The following is a 19,440-nucleotide window of genomic DNA, read 5'->3' on the forward strand; positions in this document are numbered from 1 at the left end:
TCAAAATCTAAGATTAAACCTTTATCTTTTAATGAGGTAAAGTTTAAAAACCTAAGCCATTTCCACATCCCTTGTTTTGAGAAGCTCAAGAGCATGTATTAAAGCATATTGGTAGTACCCCAATCCCAAGGACAAGGATCACTGCAGATCCTACTTGGATCTACTATCTCTAAGGGTCATTGAAGTCATTTCTCTCAACAGTTTTTAAAAGTCCAGCTATTTTTGGATGTTTTATCAGGCTCTTATTTTTTTGACATCAAAAAAGGAAATATAAGGAGGGAATCACACACAAATTCAGAGAAAATTGTCTTAAAGATTGGAAATTATTTGCTAAAGCTCAAGGATACAATTGGGGAACTAATGGAAATGAGCACAATTCTCGAGGATTTCTATGGTCCTATGATTTGGACCTGTTTTGCGAGACAAAGACAAGCTAAGAACAAAGCTATATCCATTTTCTCGTGATGCTGGACGCTTTTAGACCACCATGGCGAATCTAGAAAATGGGGGCATGGTGTCAGGATAAGTTGTTGATCATTACAGGTGAGGGGAGGTGAGGAGAAACTTTTTCACTGATAGACTTGTGAATCTTTGGAATACTCTATCCCAGAGGGCTGTGGATGCTCCATCTTTTAGTGTATTTATGGCTGAGATGGACAGATTTTATGGGAATACAAGGGATATGGGGGTGGATGGGAAAGTGGATAGGAGGCTGAAGGTCAGCCATGATTGTATTGAATGGTGGAATAGATTCGAGGGGCTGACTGCTCTGCTCATCCTGTTTCTTATTATGTTCTTATTGAGGTAAAAATTCAGATGTAATTGTGGCCAAGCAGTTGTATATTGGTATAGAATCATTCAAATATCATATCTCAACAGCAGTTGGTAAACAGGCTCAGTCTTTTCACAACTCTATAAAATGACCCCTGTGAATATGGAGGCAGCCCAATAATGAATAACTGAGGGTTCAGATGAGTTCCCTTTCTTTTAGTAGTCAAAGAATATCTCCATTATACGGTCTTCTTGATCCATATTTGCCTTTTACAAACATACAAAAATTGATTGGAAAGGAAAAGACCAACTGGCCCACAAAGCCTGTCCCACACCCTGATGGCCAAAAGCATCATGACTAAACCCAGCTCTGAAGAAGAGTTTTACATTGGGCAGGATTTTCCCCTTGACGATTTGGGGGTGGGGCCCGCTCGCCAAGGGAAAAATGACACGGGATAATGTCAGGAGGAATCCCCGACATCATCCCGGTCCCTTTAAATGTTTAGGAAGGCGGGCGGACAGTGAAATCAGCTGTCCGCCCACCAATCTGTCAATGGCCCATTGACAGGCTCATTAAGATAATTAAAGATAATTAAAGACCTGCCCCCACTGATAGGATGAAGTTTCATGTCTTTTTTAAACATTTAATAAATTTTATGTGTTTATTATTAACGTGTTCCATCTCGTGTGATATTGTCACATGAGGGGGACGTGTTAATAATTTCAATAGTTATCTATTTTTAGACTTTACTTACCTGTCACGAATCTCCCTGAGACAGGACTTTGCCTCAGGGAGCAGTGCGTTCTTTCACATGCATGCGTGAAAGAGCGCACTTTGACAGATGGGGAATCCCTCCTCCCCCTACACAGGAAGCGCATAGCACTTAGCGTCGGGCAGCCCGCTAGGTGGGCCTTAATTGGCCCGCCCACTCAAAATGGCAGCGGGCCCCGTTTTGGTGGCGGGGTTCGGCTGTCTGCCCGCCACCAAGCCGGTGGGGCCTGCATGCCATTCGAGGGCAAAATTCTGCCCATTAACTCTGTTTCTCTTTCCCCCGATGCTGCCAGACCTGCTGAGTTTTTGCAGCTTTCTCTGTTTTTGTTATGACTGAACACTTTTAAGTAGGGAAAACATATGGCTGCATCGTAAGGGCCTGTGATGTTTGTACATGTTTTATGAACACGCTACATGCACTTTCTGCGCAAAGAAAGAGAACAATTCATTAAAAAATTTATGGTGATGATCATCGAACTCGATTGCTATAGATTCTTCCATATAGAAAGAGAACTGCACAGCATCCTAACTCCCACCTGACTCCGGCCCCACTTAATTGAGTACTGTTGCAATGTAGACAGTGGCCAAATCTGGCACTCTGCTTCACCCCAACGGCTGCATCAAAATGAAGCCAACGGGCCAATACTGTGGGAGCCTCCGGGCTCACCATTCGGGTCCAGGAAAGTAACCTATGCCCTGCTTGTCCAAAATGGGCGTGCCCAAAGTTCTTGGCCACTCGGTTCACAAACCCCTGGTTTTTGGGGTTTAACCAGTTAAATTGTGCTAATTGTGCCCTTAAAGATGGATTATTTGCAAGAAATAATCTCCGACTCTTTGATTCAGTATGCACAAATCATGCTTTTTTTTAAAAAAAAATTTATTTCTTCATTAAACCTAAGTCTTCCTGATTTTAAACAGATTTTTATTTCATTCATAGTTTTCAATACATAATTCAGGAAAATAATATCTGAAAATCAAAACTGTACTGAAACAGTCTGAGAATTTGCTGAAATTGAAACAGAAAAAACTGGAAATACTCAGCAAGAAAAAGAACATTAAAGAAAGCTTGTGATAGGGTGGAAGACAGAAGTGTTTAAAGAACAAAAGAGTCAGCAGTGCAAAGCCAAAGGGAGTGATAACGGACAAATAGAAAAACAAAAGCTGTGACTAGAGGAGATGTTTAATAGCAGAATGATAAATAGCCACAGTTCAAAAGCAAAAATGAGAGAAAAGCGAGTGTAAAACTAAATCCTGTAAAGAAAAGCAAACAAAATAGAGGTTACTGAGGGCTCTAAAATTCTTGAATTCATTATTGAGTCCAGAAGGATGTGAAGTGCCTAATCCAAAGATGAATGAGGTGCTGTTCCTTGAGCTTGTGTTGAGTTCTTTGGAGAGACCGAGGACAGGGCTGTCAGCGTGACAGCACGGGTGGAGAATTTGACTGACAGGCGACCAGAAGCTTGGGGTCACGCTTGCAGATTGAACAGCAAAGCAATCACCCAGTCTGTCTTTAGTCTCTCCAACATACCCTGAGGCGTTGAGCTATTCACTATATAAGTTTATTCGGCCGTTAAGAGTGCTGTCTTTTTTCCCTGAGAACATGGTTCTGTTTAATATTTGACTTGATATTATCAATCAGGCTTTGGAAAATACTGATTTTAAAGCCATGTTTCAAATTGCCAACCAATTCAACAGTTGAAAAATCCTTTTAAAAGCACTGAAATTTGTAATTTATTCTGATGGTTACAGATAATGAAACTTTCAAAATATTTTCCAAAATAGATGTACAGTTTAAAGTAGAATTTACACGTTTCTGAGCGTCTTCCTACAATTGTGTTTTTAAATACTTTTTCCAATATTTTTGACAATGAAACATTGGCCATAGAAATTAAATTCCTTATTTTATTTTTTGTCTTGCCTTCCGTGATAGAATCAAGGCTTCCTTATTAACACATAAGCCGGTTGTAGGGTACTGTTACTGTTACTAAGGATTCATAACACAGAAACAGACCAAACGAGCCAGCTATTCTGTGCTATTGTTTATGCTCTATATGAGCGTCCTCCCACTCCTTTGCATCTAATCCTATCAGTATTTCCTCCTATTCCTTTCTTTCTCATATGTGTATCTGGCTTCCACTTAAATGCATCCTCGCTATTTGGCTCAGCTACTCCATGTGATAGTAAGTTCTATATTCTAATCACTCTGGGTAAAGAAGTTTCTCTTGAGTTCCTTATTGGATTTATTAGTGATAATCTTCTATTTACAATCCCTAATTTTGGACTTCCCCACAAACAAATAGACTTTGATAATTCCAATGCACTCCTGGCTGGCCTCCCACATTCCACCGTCCGTAAACTTGAGGTCATCCGAAACGCTGTTGTCCTAACTCGAGCCATGTCCTGTTCCCCTATCGCCCCTCTGCTTGCTGTTTTGGCTCGTGGTCAAACAATGTCTTGATTTTGAAATTCTCATCCTTGTTTTCAAGTCTCTTTGTGGGCTTGCCCTTCCCTGTCTTTGTAATCTTCTCTAGCCCACAACGCTATGAAATATCTGCGCTCATATAATGAGCAACCCTGATTTTAATCGCTCTACCATTTGTGGGCATGCCATCAGTTGCCTAGTCCCCAAGCTCTGGGATCCCCTCCCTATGCTTCTCTGCCTTGCTTTTCTCCTTTAAAGACATCACTTAGAACTTACATATTTGACTAAACTTGTGTTCATTTGATCTAATATTCCCTTATGAGGCTCGTTGTCACATTTTGTTTGACAATGCTCCTGAATAGCGTCTTGGGACATCTTGTCACATTTAAGGTGCTAAATAAATACAAGATGTTTTTCCCCATGTCTACGCTATTAAATCCCTTCCTAACTTTGAAGATGTCTATTTGGGGGAGGCAGTAGCATAGTGATCTTGTTACTGGTGATCCAGAGACCCAGGGGACCTGGGTTCAAATCCCACCTTGGCAGATGGTGGAATTTAAAATCTAATGATGACCATGAAACCTTTGTCGATTGTCCTAAAAACCCATCTGGTTCACTAATGTTCTTTAGGGAAGGAAATTTGCCATCCTTACCTTATCTGGCTTATATATGACTCCAGATCTACAGCAATGTGATTGACTCTTAACTGCCCTCTGAAATGGCCTAGCAAGCCGCTCCATTGTGTCAAACCGGTTGAAAGTCAAGAAGGAATGAAACCAGTCGAACCACCTGGTATCGGCCTAGGCACCGGAAACAACAACGGCAAACTCAGTCCAGTCGACCCTGCAAAGTCTTCCCTGTTAAGCTCTGGCAGCTTGTGCCAAAATTGGGAGAGTTGGCTCACAGACCAGTCAAGCAACAGCCTGACATAGTCATAATCACAGAACCATACATTACAGAAATGTCCCAGACATCACCATCAGCATCCCTGGTATGTCCTGTCCTACCAGTAGGACAGACTCAACAGAGGTGATGGTACAGTGGTAAAGAGTCAGGAAAGAGTTTCCTGGAAGTCCTCAACATCGACTCTGGACCCAATGAAGCCTCATTACATTAGGTCAAATGTGGGCAAGGAAACCTCTTGCTGATTACCACCTCAGTACTCCCCCATGTTGAATGTCACTTGGAGGAAGCACTTGGAGGGTGGCAAGGGTGCAGAATGTCATCTGGGTGGGGGACTTCAAAGTCCATCATCAAGAGTGATTCACTAATGCTACTAAATACCAAGCTGGCTGAGTCCTAAAGGACATAACTGCTAGGCTGGGTCTGCGGCAGGTGGTGAGGGAACCAACAAGAGGGAAAAAATAAACTTGACCTCACCCTCACCAACCTGCCTGCTGCTGATGCATCTGTCCATGACAGTATCGGCAGGGGTGACTACCACATAGCCCTTGTGGAGACAAAAGTCCCGTCTCTACATGGAGGATACCCTCCATGTTGTGTGGCACTACCATGGTGATAAATAGGGGTAGATTACAAACAGATTTAGCAATTCCTCTTGGGGAAGCTCATGTATTGGGATTCTTGCTGTTTGTTTGCATCATTGTGGATAGAGTTACCTTGTCTTTTTAAAGCAAAAGGTTGTCAAACATGTCATGCTGTCTGGAAAGTTGGAAAATACTTGAGTGAGAAAAAATTGTCTTGTTACTGTAATAAAACTGGGAGATCTGGAAATGCACGTAAGTTTGATTAAAAGCAGAAAGGTACCACATATACTGCCGAACAAGGCGAAACAGTTACTGCTTGGTGATTTGGGATAAAGCTTTTAAATGTGAATATAAAGCTTATACAAATTCTCCTGGTAAAAGCAACCACATTAAAAGCCATGCGATGATGTGAATTTGATTTCTACCAGCTGCAGCTTGGCTCCCACTTACTATGGTCCAGGTACAAGTTGAATACTATACTAACCAAGTATACTTATAATTCTGTGATGCAACACAATGTGAATCTTGGCCTCAATGTTGATGAGTACTGTGCTTTGATGCTGCTTCTAATAGCAACAACATTGCAAATACAGTATTAAACCTGCAATCTTTTCTATGGAATAAGAGCCTCAGATGATAGTCTAGCAGATGGTACAACACAGAATGGATTAATAGAGTCTATTCAAACAGGTTCCGCCTGTTAGAAGTTTAGGTACATAGAGATATCCTGAAGTTCCCTTGAAGGTTGTTAACAGTGCAGTTTGGGCCCCTCTGTAACTTGGCTTATCATATCATTGATCACAGAATCACAAAATCATTATAATGCAGAAGGGCATGAAGGGTTATGGCACATCGTGTTTGCACGGCTCTCCAAATGAGTATTATGACTTAGTACCATTTTCCTGCCTTTTCCCCATAATTGTGCACATTGTTTCTATTTAAATAATCATCTTATGCCCTCTTGAATGCCCCGATTGAACCTGCGTGCATTCCAGACCCGGACCACTCGCTGTGTTAAAAAGTTTTTCTCACATCACGTTTGCTTCTTTTGCAAATCACTTTAAATCTGTGCCCTCTCGTCCTCGATCCTTTGACGAGTGGGAAGTTTCTCCCTATCTACTGTCTAGCTTCCGCATGATCTTGAACACCTCTATCAAATCTCCTCTTAGCCTTCTCCTCTCCAAGGAGAACAGCCCCAACCCCTCCAATCTATCTTCTTAATTCAAGTTTCTCAACCCTGGAACCATTCTTGTAAACCTCTTCTGCACTATTTCCAATATGTTCATATCCTTCCTACAGTGTGGTGCTCAGAACTGCACACATTACTCCAGCTGATGTCTAACTAGTGTCTTGTATAAGCTTATCATAACCTAACTCTCCTTGTACTCTATGCCCCCTATTAATAAAGCCCAGGACACTGTATGCTTTAACTGTGCACTCTACCTTCAATGATCTATGCATATATACGCCCAGGTACCTCTGCTCATGCACAGCCTTAAGAATTGTGCCCCTTTATATTACCTCTCCAGCAAGTTAGCTAAACATGATTTTCCCTATAGAAATCCATGCTGGCTCTTCCTAATCAACCCACATTTTTCTACCTGACTACTAATTCAATCTGGATAATTGTCTCTAGAAGCTTCCCCACCACTGAAGTTAAATTGACTGGCCTAATTTCTGGTCTTATCATTACAACCTTTTTTGAACAAGGGCGTAATGTTTGCGATTCTCCAGTCCTCATGTTTTTTTTTTAACTCATAGTGCTGGAAGCTAAAATATTTATTCCTGATTAACATGCTGCACCTAAAAGAAGTGCTTTCACTCAGTGCATTGATGATGCTGCACCATGTTAGGTCAATAGGAATTTTCTGTCCATGAAGTCCGGTCCTCAAAATTTGCAGTTGAGGTTGTTCTCGTCTCTAGTCGGGCAAACAGGCGGAATAGCTATAAAGCACAAGTTAGATACAATATGATGCAGGAGAAGCTGTGAAATCTCTGTGCTGTTTTTCCATAGCACAGTAGCGTGTTGTGCACATTAATGATGGAGTGCAGAATATTGTTTGTTAACAATTGCATTCAATCCCAAACAAACAAGATAAATGGACCTTGTATGTTTTTAGGATCATAGAATGATACATCACAGGAGGGGTCCATTTGGCCCATTGTGCCTTTGTCACCTCTTTGGTAGAGCTATTCAGTTAACCCCACTCCCCTGTTCTTTCCTCATACCCTATATTTTTTTTTAAAAGAGCCTATCCAATTCTTTTTGGAATGTTACTCTTGACTTTGTTTCAGTCAGCCTTTCAGGCAGCCCGTTCCCAATCGCTGTGCAAAAAGAGTGTTTACTCATGTTGCTTCAGATTCTTTTGTCAATCACCTTAAATCTGTGTCCTCTGGCTACTGATCTTTCTGCCGTGGCAAACCGCTTTGCTTATTTACTGTTGTCAAACCAGTTCATAATTTTGAACACTGCGACCAAATTCCTTAACCTTCTCTGCTCCAAGGAGAATAACGTTAGCTTCTGTAGCCTCTCCATGTCTGTGAAGGCCCTCATCCTTGATAGATCTTTCTGAAACCATTGTTTTACAAAGGTTTAACATAATTTCCTTGTTCCTGTACTCCATCTCCCTATTAATAAAGGCAATGAACCCACATACTTTTTTAAATAGCCTTTTAGAATTGTATGATTTATTTCATATTGTTTCTCCTCATTCTTCCTATTTCTTGTTGTTATATTTCATCTGTCATATGTCTGCCCATTTTCCCAGTCTGTCTATATCCTCCTGATCAAAAACAAAAACAGAATTACCTGGAAAAACTCAGCAGGTCTGGCAGCATCGGCGGAGAAGAAAAGAGTTGACGTTTCGAGTCCTCGTTTTGAGGACTCGAAACGTCAACTCTTTTCTTCTCCGCCGATGCTGTCAGACCTGCTGAGTTTTTCCAGGTAATTCTGTTTTTGTTTTTGTTTTGGATTTCCAGCATCCGCAGTTTTTTTGTTTTTATATCCTCCTGATGCCTGTTACTACCCTCCTCATTGTTTGCTGCATTTTGGAATTTCATATCATCTGCAAATTATGCCTTGTATATCCAAGCCCTAGTCATTAATCTATTTCAAAGACAGCAATGTTCCTAAAACAGATCCCTGAGGAACACCACTGATACCTCCATCAATTTTGAAAAACAGCTGTTCACCACTACGTTCTGCTTTTTGCCTTCAGCCATTTTTAAGAAATCTTTACTGCCACTGTCCCTTTAATCCCATGGACTTTACTGCTAACAAATATATTATGTTGTGTGAAGGAATGTGACCATTTAGTTCTGGTCCTGATGCAGGTCATGTGAGATCCATTGATTTCATTCCCCACATGGGATTCAAGTCCTATATCAAATGAATCCAATCTGCTTTCAAGCAAATCTGAAGAAATATGGTTTACAATGCAAAACTTTGCCTCTTATCACTTCCATTTAAAAAAAACTGACAAGTTTTTATTTATACCATTTCAAATCCAGGGCAGAGTTCGATTCTGCAGCCAATAACATTGAAGTCCATCTTCACCTGGGTCCTGAATATAAGTTTGATAATGGTGCCCTACACCCAGCTTCCTCCCAGAAAGATAGTGTGTTGACAATAACTATTGATAGGAGGAAAACGGTTGGTGATCTCAGACAGGCTATTTTCCAGGTGAGTGCAGAACTTTGGTGAATGCCAATATGATGTACTGTAATCTATTCGTTATAGCTCACTGCTTTGCTAAATTCACATAAAATAATACAGTAAACAGAGGTGCTATCCTGCCTATTGTTGCCTGTGCTTACTCTTTACAAGAGCTACCCAATTGTCTTCTGTCCTCTGCTCTTTGCTCATTGCCTTGCAAGTTTCTCCTTTTTGTAAATACTCAATTCCATTCTGAAAGTAATGTTGAATCTGCCTCTACACACCTTTTAAGCACTCTAACAACTCACTGCATGAAAAAATCATCTCCCCTCCTGGATTTTTCCTTTTTGCCATTTATCTTAAATCCTCTGGTTACTGACATTGAAGTGTATTTTTTTAACCAGGAAGAGGCAAAATAGAGTTCTTCAAGGAGTTGAAATTCTGTTGAGTGCTGTTTTTAGGTCACTATTTAGCACAGTTATATGGAATTTTTGCACACTATTTTAGTGAAGTAATTGACCCTTTTGTTTCGAACAGGTTAATGATTTTGTTAAAATAGTACAAGCAGCGGGTTTACACCAGTGCCATAGGAGAAGTGCGCAGCAAACTTGCAGGACACTGTGAAGTTGGGCTATAGCAGATTAGAAGAATCTTCACTACATAATCCAGTACATGTAACTAAACAGAGGCTAATTAATGCAGACATTAGGGTTAAAAAGAATGACAAAGAAAAATTGCCTTTGAATTCACAATGTGCACAGGGGTAGTAAACCCCCTAAAGCAGGTCAATATGGATGGGTGAAAGAGGTCAGATTATTATTGCAGATTGATTTTATGAAAATTTACTAGAATGACCTGCAACGTTGCTCATAGTGAGTAGAAGGACACTTAATATTACATATAGATTATAGTGATATGAAAGGAAGACTTCCATTTACGCCCCACCTTTCATTCTGTCTGACAGCTTAAATTGTTTTATAACCAATGAAGTATTATGTTGATATGTAGTCATTGTAGCAATGTAGGAAATGCTGCAGCAATTTGCGTACAGCGAGGTCTAAGACAGGGAATATAATGATACCTGTGTAAATCTGTTTCTAAATGTTAGTTGAGAGACGTGAGAAACAAGATTTTAAAAAATCCAAGGCAATCTTGGAGAAATTAATCTGAGAAATTCCTCTCCAACTCACCTAAGTGATCAAAACTAGTCTGAGATATCATTCTGGCCCTAAATTGCCCTGCAGTACCTAGCTTTTGTATGAGGTGATGTCTGCCCCAGCTAGAAACAGGTTTAGTTTTCTCTTGAAGGAGTTCAGAAAATTACTGACAACTGCAAGAGATGGCAGCATGTTCCAGAGGTGCACCATTCTCTGGGAAAAGAACCACCACCTGACATCTAATCCAGATCTGGCCCAACTTAAAATTGTGACACTCCCCAGTCCACCCTAATGTATTTAATTGAAGTAAACTGCCAACTGGAACACAATCTATTCTGTTAATCTTTTTATAAACTTCAATCAGATCAGCTTTAAGTCAATGTTTATTTAATGTGTAGAGTCCCAGCTATTTTAGCCTATCTAGATAACTAAAATGCTTTATACTGGGAATTAGTGTAGTGGCCCTTCTGAGCATCCTTTCTAAAACCCCTCTACCAAACACCATGTGAGGAGACCTAAACTGCATACAGTAATCCAAGTAAAACCTGACCATGTGTACAAAATCAAAATAGTATGTCTCACCTTATAATCAATTGCCCTATGATTGCAACTCAATTCCCTAAACGCTTGAATTGTTGCTTCATGCCATCATTCATATTCCTTTAGAGATGTATGAACTGACTCGCTCCTTTCCTTTGACTTGGGGACCTGTTTATTTTCAACATTTTTTATCTTCTTTACTTTCATTTGTATTCTCCATTAGTTTCATCATCTCTTGGTAGGTTAGGCAATTACCAAATTTTTCCAAATTACTCGTTCCAAATTGAATGTAGTTGAGGCAGAGTCTTTGAATATCTTTAAGGCAGAAGTAGATAGATTCTTGGTAAGCAAGGGGGTAAAAGGTTATCGGAGGGTAGGCAGGAATGAGAGGTTAAAATCAGATCAGCCATGTTCCTACTGAATGGTGGAACAGGCTGGAGGGGTGGAGTGGCCCACTCCTCCTAATTTGTATGTTCGTACATATGGGGCTGAATTTTCTGGCTGACGTGCAGATGGTGGAGCCCGCATGTTAGCGCTTAAGATGTCGCGCGCTGACGTCAGCATGCATCATCGTGATAGTTAGGTGAGTGGGCGCATTATGCAGCGTGACACAGCCCACCATTAATTAATAGCCTTCTTAAGGCCCTTAACTCAGCAATTGACGCCAATTTAAGGAGCCCGTGCAAACTTTGGCTCAATGCACGGGTCCAACGGGCAGGCAGGTAAGTGTTTTTTTTAACAAACCTCATCCAGTGGCGGGATGAGTTTTCATGTCGGCTTTAAAAGAGCTTATTAAAGTTTTTGTGCACTTTATTAACATGTCCCATCTCGTGTGACATTTTCACATGAGGGGGACATGTTAATGATTTTTTTTATTTTTCTATTTTTAAACTTTCAAAACCTTTCAGCGATCTCCCTGAGGCACCACTTAACCTCAGGGAGATGTGCGCTCTTTTGCGCGCACGCGTGAAAGAGCGTACTCTCACGTTTGGGGAACCCCCCTGCCCGCACAGGAAGCGCACCATTTCGGCGGTGGCGATTGGCTGCCGCCCGCTGAGTCGGTTGGGCCCACCCACCCGTCAAGGGCAAAATTCAGCCCATGTAGTGAAGTTTGCCCTCCTGAAACCTGGCACAGGTTAAGATTATCAGCACCTTTCGTTCTACCAGCCAATTTAAACCGTATAAAAAGTGGTGAGAGTGAGTGGAGGTTGATAAGCCATAAGGCTGCAAAATAAGTTCATTATGGATAATAAAATTTAAGCAGTGGAGCGTCAGGGAATGGGAGAAAAATCTTAAGCGGATGAGAAAGTGAAACAATAATTTAGAAGGTATTGGACTGTAAGGAAAATTTTAAGGAGCGGATAAATAACCAAATCATTTAACGTATCAGACTTACTTAGACTTAATTCCTCCAGTCCCATGTGGGGAGTCTCAGCAAGACTCCACCACCAGCCCTGGTTCATTGCAGTGCCTTTTGCTGCCGCTCAGGTGGTGGTCCACTCTTGGAGGTCCTCTTTAAATGTACTTCACCAGCTCTTCTGCGGTTGGCCCCGTTGTCGTTGTCTTCTGTCTAGTGGTGTCTATTCAACTGCCAGTCCAGGAGGTGAAAAACATGTCCAGCCAGCTTCAGTCATCTCTCTGTCATGATGTCCTGTAGGTGCCTCTGACTAGTTCTCTCTAGCACTTTTTGTTGATGATGCTGTCTCTCCATGTGATGCCCAGCATCTCTCATAAGTAGCGCTGGTAAAAGAATTCCAACTTGCTTGACACTTTGCTCTTCTCTTCCGTGTCTCGCCGGCATAGATTGCTCTTGGTATTACTGTAGACATGTGGAGCCACAGCTTCATGACCAAGCTAATGGTGCTGGGTGCCCAGACTGTGCGGAGCCAGTGGAAGACCGATGCTGCTTTGCTCATTCTTCTGTGGACTTCAATCTCCACGTCACCCTCCCTAGAGATGTTGCTTCCTAATAGGGGAAATGGTCGATGTTCTCGATGTTCGGTTGCCCGATGGTGACCGGAGGGCTTTGTTGCTGTTCAGTCATCACTGCCTTGGTTATTTTGTAGCTGATGCATAGACCAACCTAGGCACCACTACTCTCAAGGCCGGTGGCCACGTATTGGAGCATGCGTGATTCTTCGGCCAGCAACCCGATGTTGTCTGCAAAATCCAGGTCCGTCAACTGGTGGTGTTGCCATGGGATGCAAAAATCTGCACTCAACACCTTCCTCATGATAAAATCTGTAACCAAGAGGAAAAGGAATGGGAGAGTATGCAGCCTTGCCATACTCCTGTGATGATGTTGAAGGGGTCCGTAATGCCCATGCTGGCCTTGATGCAGCAGCTGGAGTCGCGGTATAAGACTTTGAAGATGTTAATATACTGTTCTGGAATGGCTTGCAGTCTTGCCATGCACCAGAGTGACTGACAATGGATGCTATCGAAAACCTGCTTGAAACCAATGAAGTTGATAACAAGTGCCTTCTGATACTCTTAAGTTCTGCTTTATGATGTTCCTGAGCATAAAGATCTACTTACAGCGTGACCTGCCACCCAGGAAACCTGCCTGTTCTTCACGAAAGTAACTGTCTGCTTCTGTTTTCAATCTGTTGAGGAGCACCGTGCTGAAGACCTACCAGGTACTGACAGCAGTGTTAGGCCCCTCCAGTTGTTGCAGTCGCTGAGCTCCCCTTTCTTTTTTCAGCTTGACGATTACTCCTCACCTCAAGTTATCCAGATGTCCTCCGCAGTCCAGGTCTTGTTGAACAGGTCTGTGAGCTCTGTTGTGACAATGTTCTTGCCATGTTTCAGTAGCCTTACTGGTATCTCGTCAATCCCAGATGCCTTGTTGGACTGGTTGAGGATCTCCCAAAACTGTTCCATCCACCTTGCCTCCTGCCCCTCATTGGTCAATAGCATCCTGCTGACCTTGTCCTTGATTGGTACAATGGTGTTGCGTCTTGCACAAATCAGCTCTCACATGATCCTGTACAGCGTCTTGGAGTCGTTCAGAGGCGGACGTTAAATTTAGCTAAGGAGACTGGGAGATGTTATGAAAGCCAGGAGGGTGATTAGAAAGGGCACAAGAAGTCCAATAGCCTGGAGAGACTCCAAAAATCAGTTGCAAGGTCAGGAGAGATCTCAAAGAGAATTTGCAGGCTTGAAGCAGAAAGAGCAGGATAAAGGAAGAAAGCGAAGTAGTGGGAAGGAAATAAATCGTGTAAGGGCCAGAGACAGAGGAGAATGGATGCCAAATTTTATGCAGAGTGCATGTGTGGAGCTCCGAAAGACTGGATCAGGTTAACTCGGAGAGGCTGCGTAGATTACATGAGTGGTTGGAGAGCTTCATTAGTCTTTTTGAAGGGTTGTTCAAGGCTGGAAACTGCTGTTTGCAGGAAAAAAAATTCACTGATTGACTCAATTGCCCTTTGCTCAGCTCCTGAAACTTGTGACGCATGTTTTTTGACTGTTGGAAGAGTGCAGATAGTGCGTTCATACTACACATGAAACCGTTGCCCCAACTCTAAAATCACATTAAATGCTGTAATCAGAGCAGATGGCTGGTGCCAGGCTTGAGTTGGTCTGGAGTGCATTATGGTGACTGTGCCAAGTTTTATGGGGTCAGTTCCTTAGGCTAATTTAAACTCAGGGCCCATCTCCCCTCTCGCCTTTCTTACCTTCCCCCTCTCTTCTCCCAAACCTCACACTTCTGTTTGTTTTCCTTTCTCCCTTTCCTCCCCTCCCTGTCTCATTCCCTCTTTACCATTTTCATCCTCTTGCCTCTCCTCCATCATTTCTTTAACCCTGTTTCCTTCTTTTTCCTTTCTTTCCACCCCTCTCTCAACTGTCCCATTACCAACGATGGACCTGTGGTTCTTTTACAACTCAAAATCCTCTCCCAATCACCACCGGATTTAGGAGAGCTAAATGAATAATCGTTCCTGTTTATCAAATTTTCATGCACCCACTATTTTACACTTTACTGAAATCCTAGTGTCAGCATTGAAATAACATCTTCAGCGAGGATGCACATTAATACAAAACATGAAAGGTTATTTGTACCTCAAAATGCTGTGCTGTTTTTAATAATTTTGCCATCATTAATAGCTCATTAGATAACAGGTTGCCTTTGTAACTGTTTAGACAATGAGTCATTTAATTCTGACCAATATTTATCCATCAACCAACATGTACTAAAACAGATCATTTGGATATTATCATTGGTTGTAGGAGCTTCCTGTGTAGAAATTGGCTACTGAGTTTCCTACATCATGTAGTATTAGGGTGTTCAGGGTTGAAAGGGTTAATGTGTGGGACTGGAGAAACAGTATCACCCACATGATGATGTAAGCAACACATGACCAAGAGTGAAGAGGAGAGAATGCTCATGGCTTAGACTGAGTAACACCTATAGTTTTGTAGATCTGTAAATAGTTATGTTCTTCCAATAAACTACTTATTGTTCAGAAACACCTATGTCTCAGCAATCATTCCTTAGCCAGTCACAACCAACATACGATGCATTGCAACTGCGACTGTGTCTCCAACAATACCTAATTTGGTTGTAAAGTGCTTTGAGGCATCCTGAACTTGTGCAAGATGTGAGATAAATATAAGTTTTTTTTTCTCTTTTTTTTCCTCCTTTCTCAGTTTATGTTCATGTTGGGCAGGTGTTCAGTGGCAGCAAAATGGTGGTACAGAAAAAGGATGATTAGGGATAAGGAACCTCACTGCTCTTGCCAATCCTTACCCTCTTGTTTAATAATAGCATTGGCAGCAATCTGGGAGCAGGTATCCTGTCTATTCATTTAAGTGATGGAAAGCTCCAGTGGACTGGGCTTCCTCTTCAGAGGTTTGGTAATACTGTTACAAGCCAGTCTTGTCTAAAAGCGGACCAATCTGTATGCTATAAGCAACAATTAACATCTCAAATACCAGTACATAATGTAACTAAAAATTTCTCATTGCAGCTGTTGGAATTCTGGAAGGGTGATATGGTGATCACTGTTGCCAAGCAATTGCCAGCCGGTCTTCACCTTTACGAGACCTTCAATGGTAAGGAATAGTGGATGTAAAAGCAGTTATTGGGAGCTGTCTCTGCTGACGGAAGGCATACTTTCCAAGATAGCTGCCTTGGTGTTATGTGTAGGAAAACATGAGAAAAGAAAAGGATTTTGAGCCTATACTTATCAGTAGGCCATGTGTAACTCACCTTGTCATGACCCTACCAGATTTATTTAATATCCTTGGGGAGGTTCTGCAAAAAAAACCTTCCTATTTTAAGCAATAATCAAGTGAAACTCTAGAATATTCACCCAATCCTATAAATCTGCATTTAATAAGTGGTTGCTTTTTTTAGATAGTATTTCCATGGTTCCTTCATCACAGCACTAACCATTTGATTATCTCGAGCTATATTTACTCCTACAGCTTCAAATCATTCCTAGCCAGACTTTTATTCAGTGCTTTTGTGTTGTAATTGCAGGGTATTAAATTTCTTCGGTTGAAACACGTTACCATTTTCCACTTTTCTGTGGGCCAAAAATATCCTTTCTAATTCTGTAATTTTCAGTGAAGCATGGCAGTGGTGGCAATCTGCAAATAAAATACCAATAAAGATGAAGTCGCAAGGGTTCTGAATGGGTATGGCATCTCACGGTGGAACTTGTAACCATATCAGGCTTTTTTATACACTGTAATTTGGTACAATTAAAATACATTATAAACTATTTAACATTTTATTCAGCACTCCTGGTAAGCAATTAAATGTAATGTAGTTATGTAATTAGCTGTAGTCCACAAAGGGCATAGGCATCTCTTTCCATTAGAGAGTTACAGTTGGTTATATAGTTTGAAGGGCACCACTCCATATCAAGCATGGGGCAAGGCAAAGAGGCAGGCTCCCATGAACTACCACAACCAGTATAGGGACTGAAACTAGGCTGTTGGCATCATTCTGCACCATACTCTAACCATTTAGTCAACTGAACTAACCAAAGGCCAGAAATTAAAATCGTGTGATAAAAAACTAATTTCAATGGTTGCCTTTGTAGCACCATTGGTAAACACAGAGAATAATTCTTGGTGTTGCTGCCTTATCACCATGTGGTGGGTAATAAGATTTAATCACATTCCAAGATAAGTACTGATCGCAGTTTCCTCCCTTCTCAACCCAGAGGACCATGCCTCTTTGCACAGCCTGGGCATTACAGATGGAGCCATTCTCTTTGTATGGAACGGTAACCAGGTAATTAACAATTAATTTGTGATTGGCATAATTTTTCCACTTTATATATTTGTGATTTTTGTTTTATGCTCATCAGGGCTTGAGGGTTAATAGTGCTGGGGAAATGCCACATTTTCTATTTTGGGCACCTTGTTTTAGCACCAAACATTGCTGGATCAGATATAGCACAGTTAGATGCTGAGTAAAGCTATTTTTTTTTCTTCTGGCCTAACAATATGCCTCAGTGAAGTACTTTGTGTTGCATTGACATTTTTCCAAACCACTTATCCAGTGGCCTCTCTGTGTGAGATTGTCAGTTTACTGCTGAGTTCGGGGAAGTTTTCTCCTTTAACTGAGACTACCCTAATCCATTTCACAAGGAGCCTTTAGATGGAGGCAACATTCATTCCGTCAGTCTGGGCTGAATTTGAAAAAAAGAGTTTCAGAGGTCAAAAGGGCAGCATCACTTCTCTATGTTTATGTGCATGAAAGCCACTATTCCCCTCCTAACCCCAGCATATGCTTGCTCTGTTGAGAAGCAGTAGTTTTAGTAGCAGACATCACCATAACCTTTCTGAGTTTTAAACATAGGAACAGGAGTAAGCCATTCAGTCCCCCCAAGCCTGTTCTGCCATTTTCTAATTGAAAATGTCAATTGACTCCCAGCCTCAACTGCTTTTTGGGGGGCAAGCCTTCCAGATTTACACCATGTGAAGAAGTGCTTCCTGACATCACCCGTTAAAGGCCTAACTCTAACTTTAAGACCATGCTCCCTTGTTCTGATTTCTTCCAGCAGGAGATATAGGTTCTCCCTACTCTATTGATGGTGCCTCCCCTCTTCCCCAAGGCCTTGTCTGTAAATTTATTCTCTAAACTCTACACCTTCTTTTGCACATTTAAATAATCACTTCAGCAAAGCCTTTTGGCATCCATTTTCCTGTCCCTATTAGTGAAACACCTTTTATGTTAAAGGTGCCATATCAATGCAAGTTGTATGCATTTGCATTTCTGTGACTTGCACACATGCATGCTCATGCTCACACACACCCACACAGCGCGCGCACACAGGCATTCACGCACACGAATGCGTACATGTGCACACACACAACAGCAACTTGTATTTAAGCATCGCCTTTAACATGCTAAAAGCCATCCAAAGATGTTTCACAGGAGCATTATGAAGTGAAATTGACCACCAAGCCACATGTGATAGTAGGACAGACAGCCAAAAGCTTGGTCAAAGGGGTTTTAACACCCCCACAAGCTCCTCCCTGCCCATGTGATATGGATCCTGCCTAGGAAGTATGATGCACAAAATGCTCATTGTGTTCAACAGGCTACGAACCAAACTGCTAAGAAAACTATGTAAGTAGAATGTCAGTGCCATGATCTAATGTGCATTATTAGGCATAGTCCTCTCAATTAAATTCAGAGTTATTAGCTGCAATGGCAGTTTGATGGTGTTTTTTGCAGAGAATAGAAACAGTTTACCCATTCGCCATTCAGCAAGGTGTAGAAATGAGAGGTCCTGAAGAGGCCAAAAAGAATGTATAAAATAACATCAAGATGCAGTGTTGGGTAAGAGAGAGTGAGTGTTGGGACAGAGAGAGAGTGTTAGAAGAGAGACTGAGCATATGTTTAGGGGGAGAGAGAGAGTAAGCATATGTGTAGGAGTGAGAGAGAGACAGTTAGCATGTGTGGAGGAGGGAGTGAGCATGTGTGGAGGGGTGAGAGAGGGAGTGAGTGCATGTGGAGGGGAAAGGGAGTGAGTGCGTGTGGAGAGGGGGAGTGAATGCGTGTGGAGGGGGGAGAGAGGGGGAGTGAGTGCATGTGGAGGGGAGAGAAAGGGAGTGAGTGCGTGTGGAGGGGGGAGTGAGCATGCGTGGAGGGGGGAGAGAGGAGTGAGCGCACGTGGAGGGGGGGAAAGAGAGGGAGTGAGCGCGCGTAGAGGGGGGGAGTGAGCGTGCGTGGAGGGGAGAGAGAGGGGGAGTGAGCGCGTGTGGAGGGGGGGAGAGAGGGGAGGGGAGGAAGAGAGGGAGTGCATGAGATGGGTGATAGGGAGGGGGTGAGAAAGTGAATGCCTGCAAGGTGGCAGAAAGAGTTTGTGTGCGAGGACAGTGTGTGTCCATAAGTCTGGCTCTCTTCCAGTATCAGAGTTCTCATTCACCCTCTCCCGTGCACACACCATCTTGCACCCTCTTTCAGTGGGTGAGGATGAGTGAGTGAGCACCTTGAGACTGGGAGTGATCCAGACACATACACACTCACCCTATTGCCCTCTAATACTTATCTTTGTTTACTACTCATTTTTTTTATTGCGCAGAAAGTTGTTTGAGTTTTTTTTAGATCCATTTGTAACATTGTGCCGAACTTCATGGGCAGAGTTTTGAGCTTGGCGGTGGGCGTGGTC

The 19,440-nt window shown here is 42.1% G+C and overlaps 1 protein-coding gene across 2 annotated transcripts in view; it reads left to right on the plus strand.

The window, feature by feature from the left end:
• usp40 (ubiquitin specific peptidase 40) overlaps positions 1 to 19,440 on the plus strand; it is a 149,338-nt gene that overhangs the window by 74,793 nt on the left and 55,105 nt on the right. For both annotated transcript variants that reach the window (XM_041200781.1, XM_041200780.1), the window contains exons 13-15: positions 8,963 to 9,134; positions 15,775 to 15,859; positions 16,981 to 17,051. In XM_041200781.1, coding sequence (XP_041056715.1) covers positions 8,963 to 9,134; positions 15,775 to 15,859; positions 16,981 to 17,051 — 328 coding nt within the window. The remainder of the gene's footprint in view (positions 1 to 8,962; positions 9,135 to 15,774; positions 15,860 to 16,980; positions 17,052 to 19,440) is intronic.

This window comes from Carcharodon carcharias, chromosome 12 (genome assembly GCF_017639515.1).
Source record: "Carcharodon carcharias isolate sCarCar2 chromosome 12, sCarCar2.pri, whole genome shotgun sequence".
In the NCBI taxonomy this organism is placed as follows: Eukaryota; Metazoa; Chordata; class Chondrichthyes; order Lamniformes; family Lamnidae; genus Carcharodon; species Carcharodon carcharias.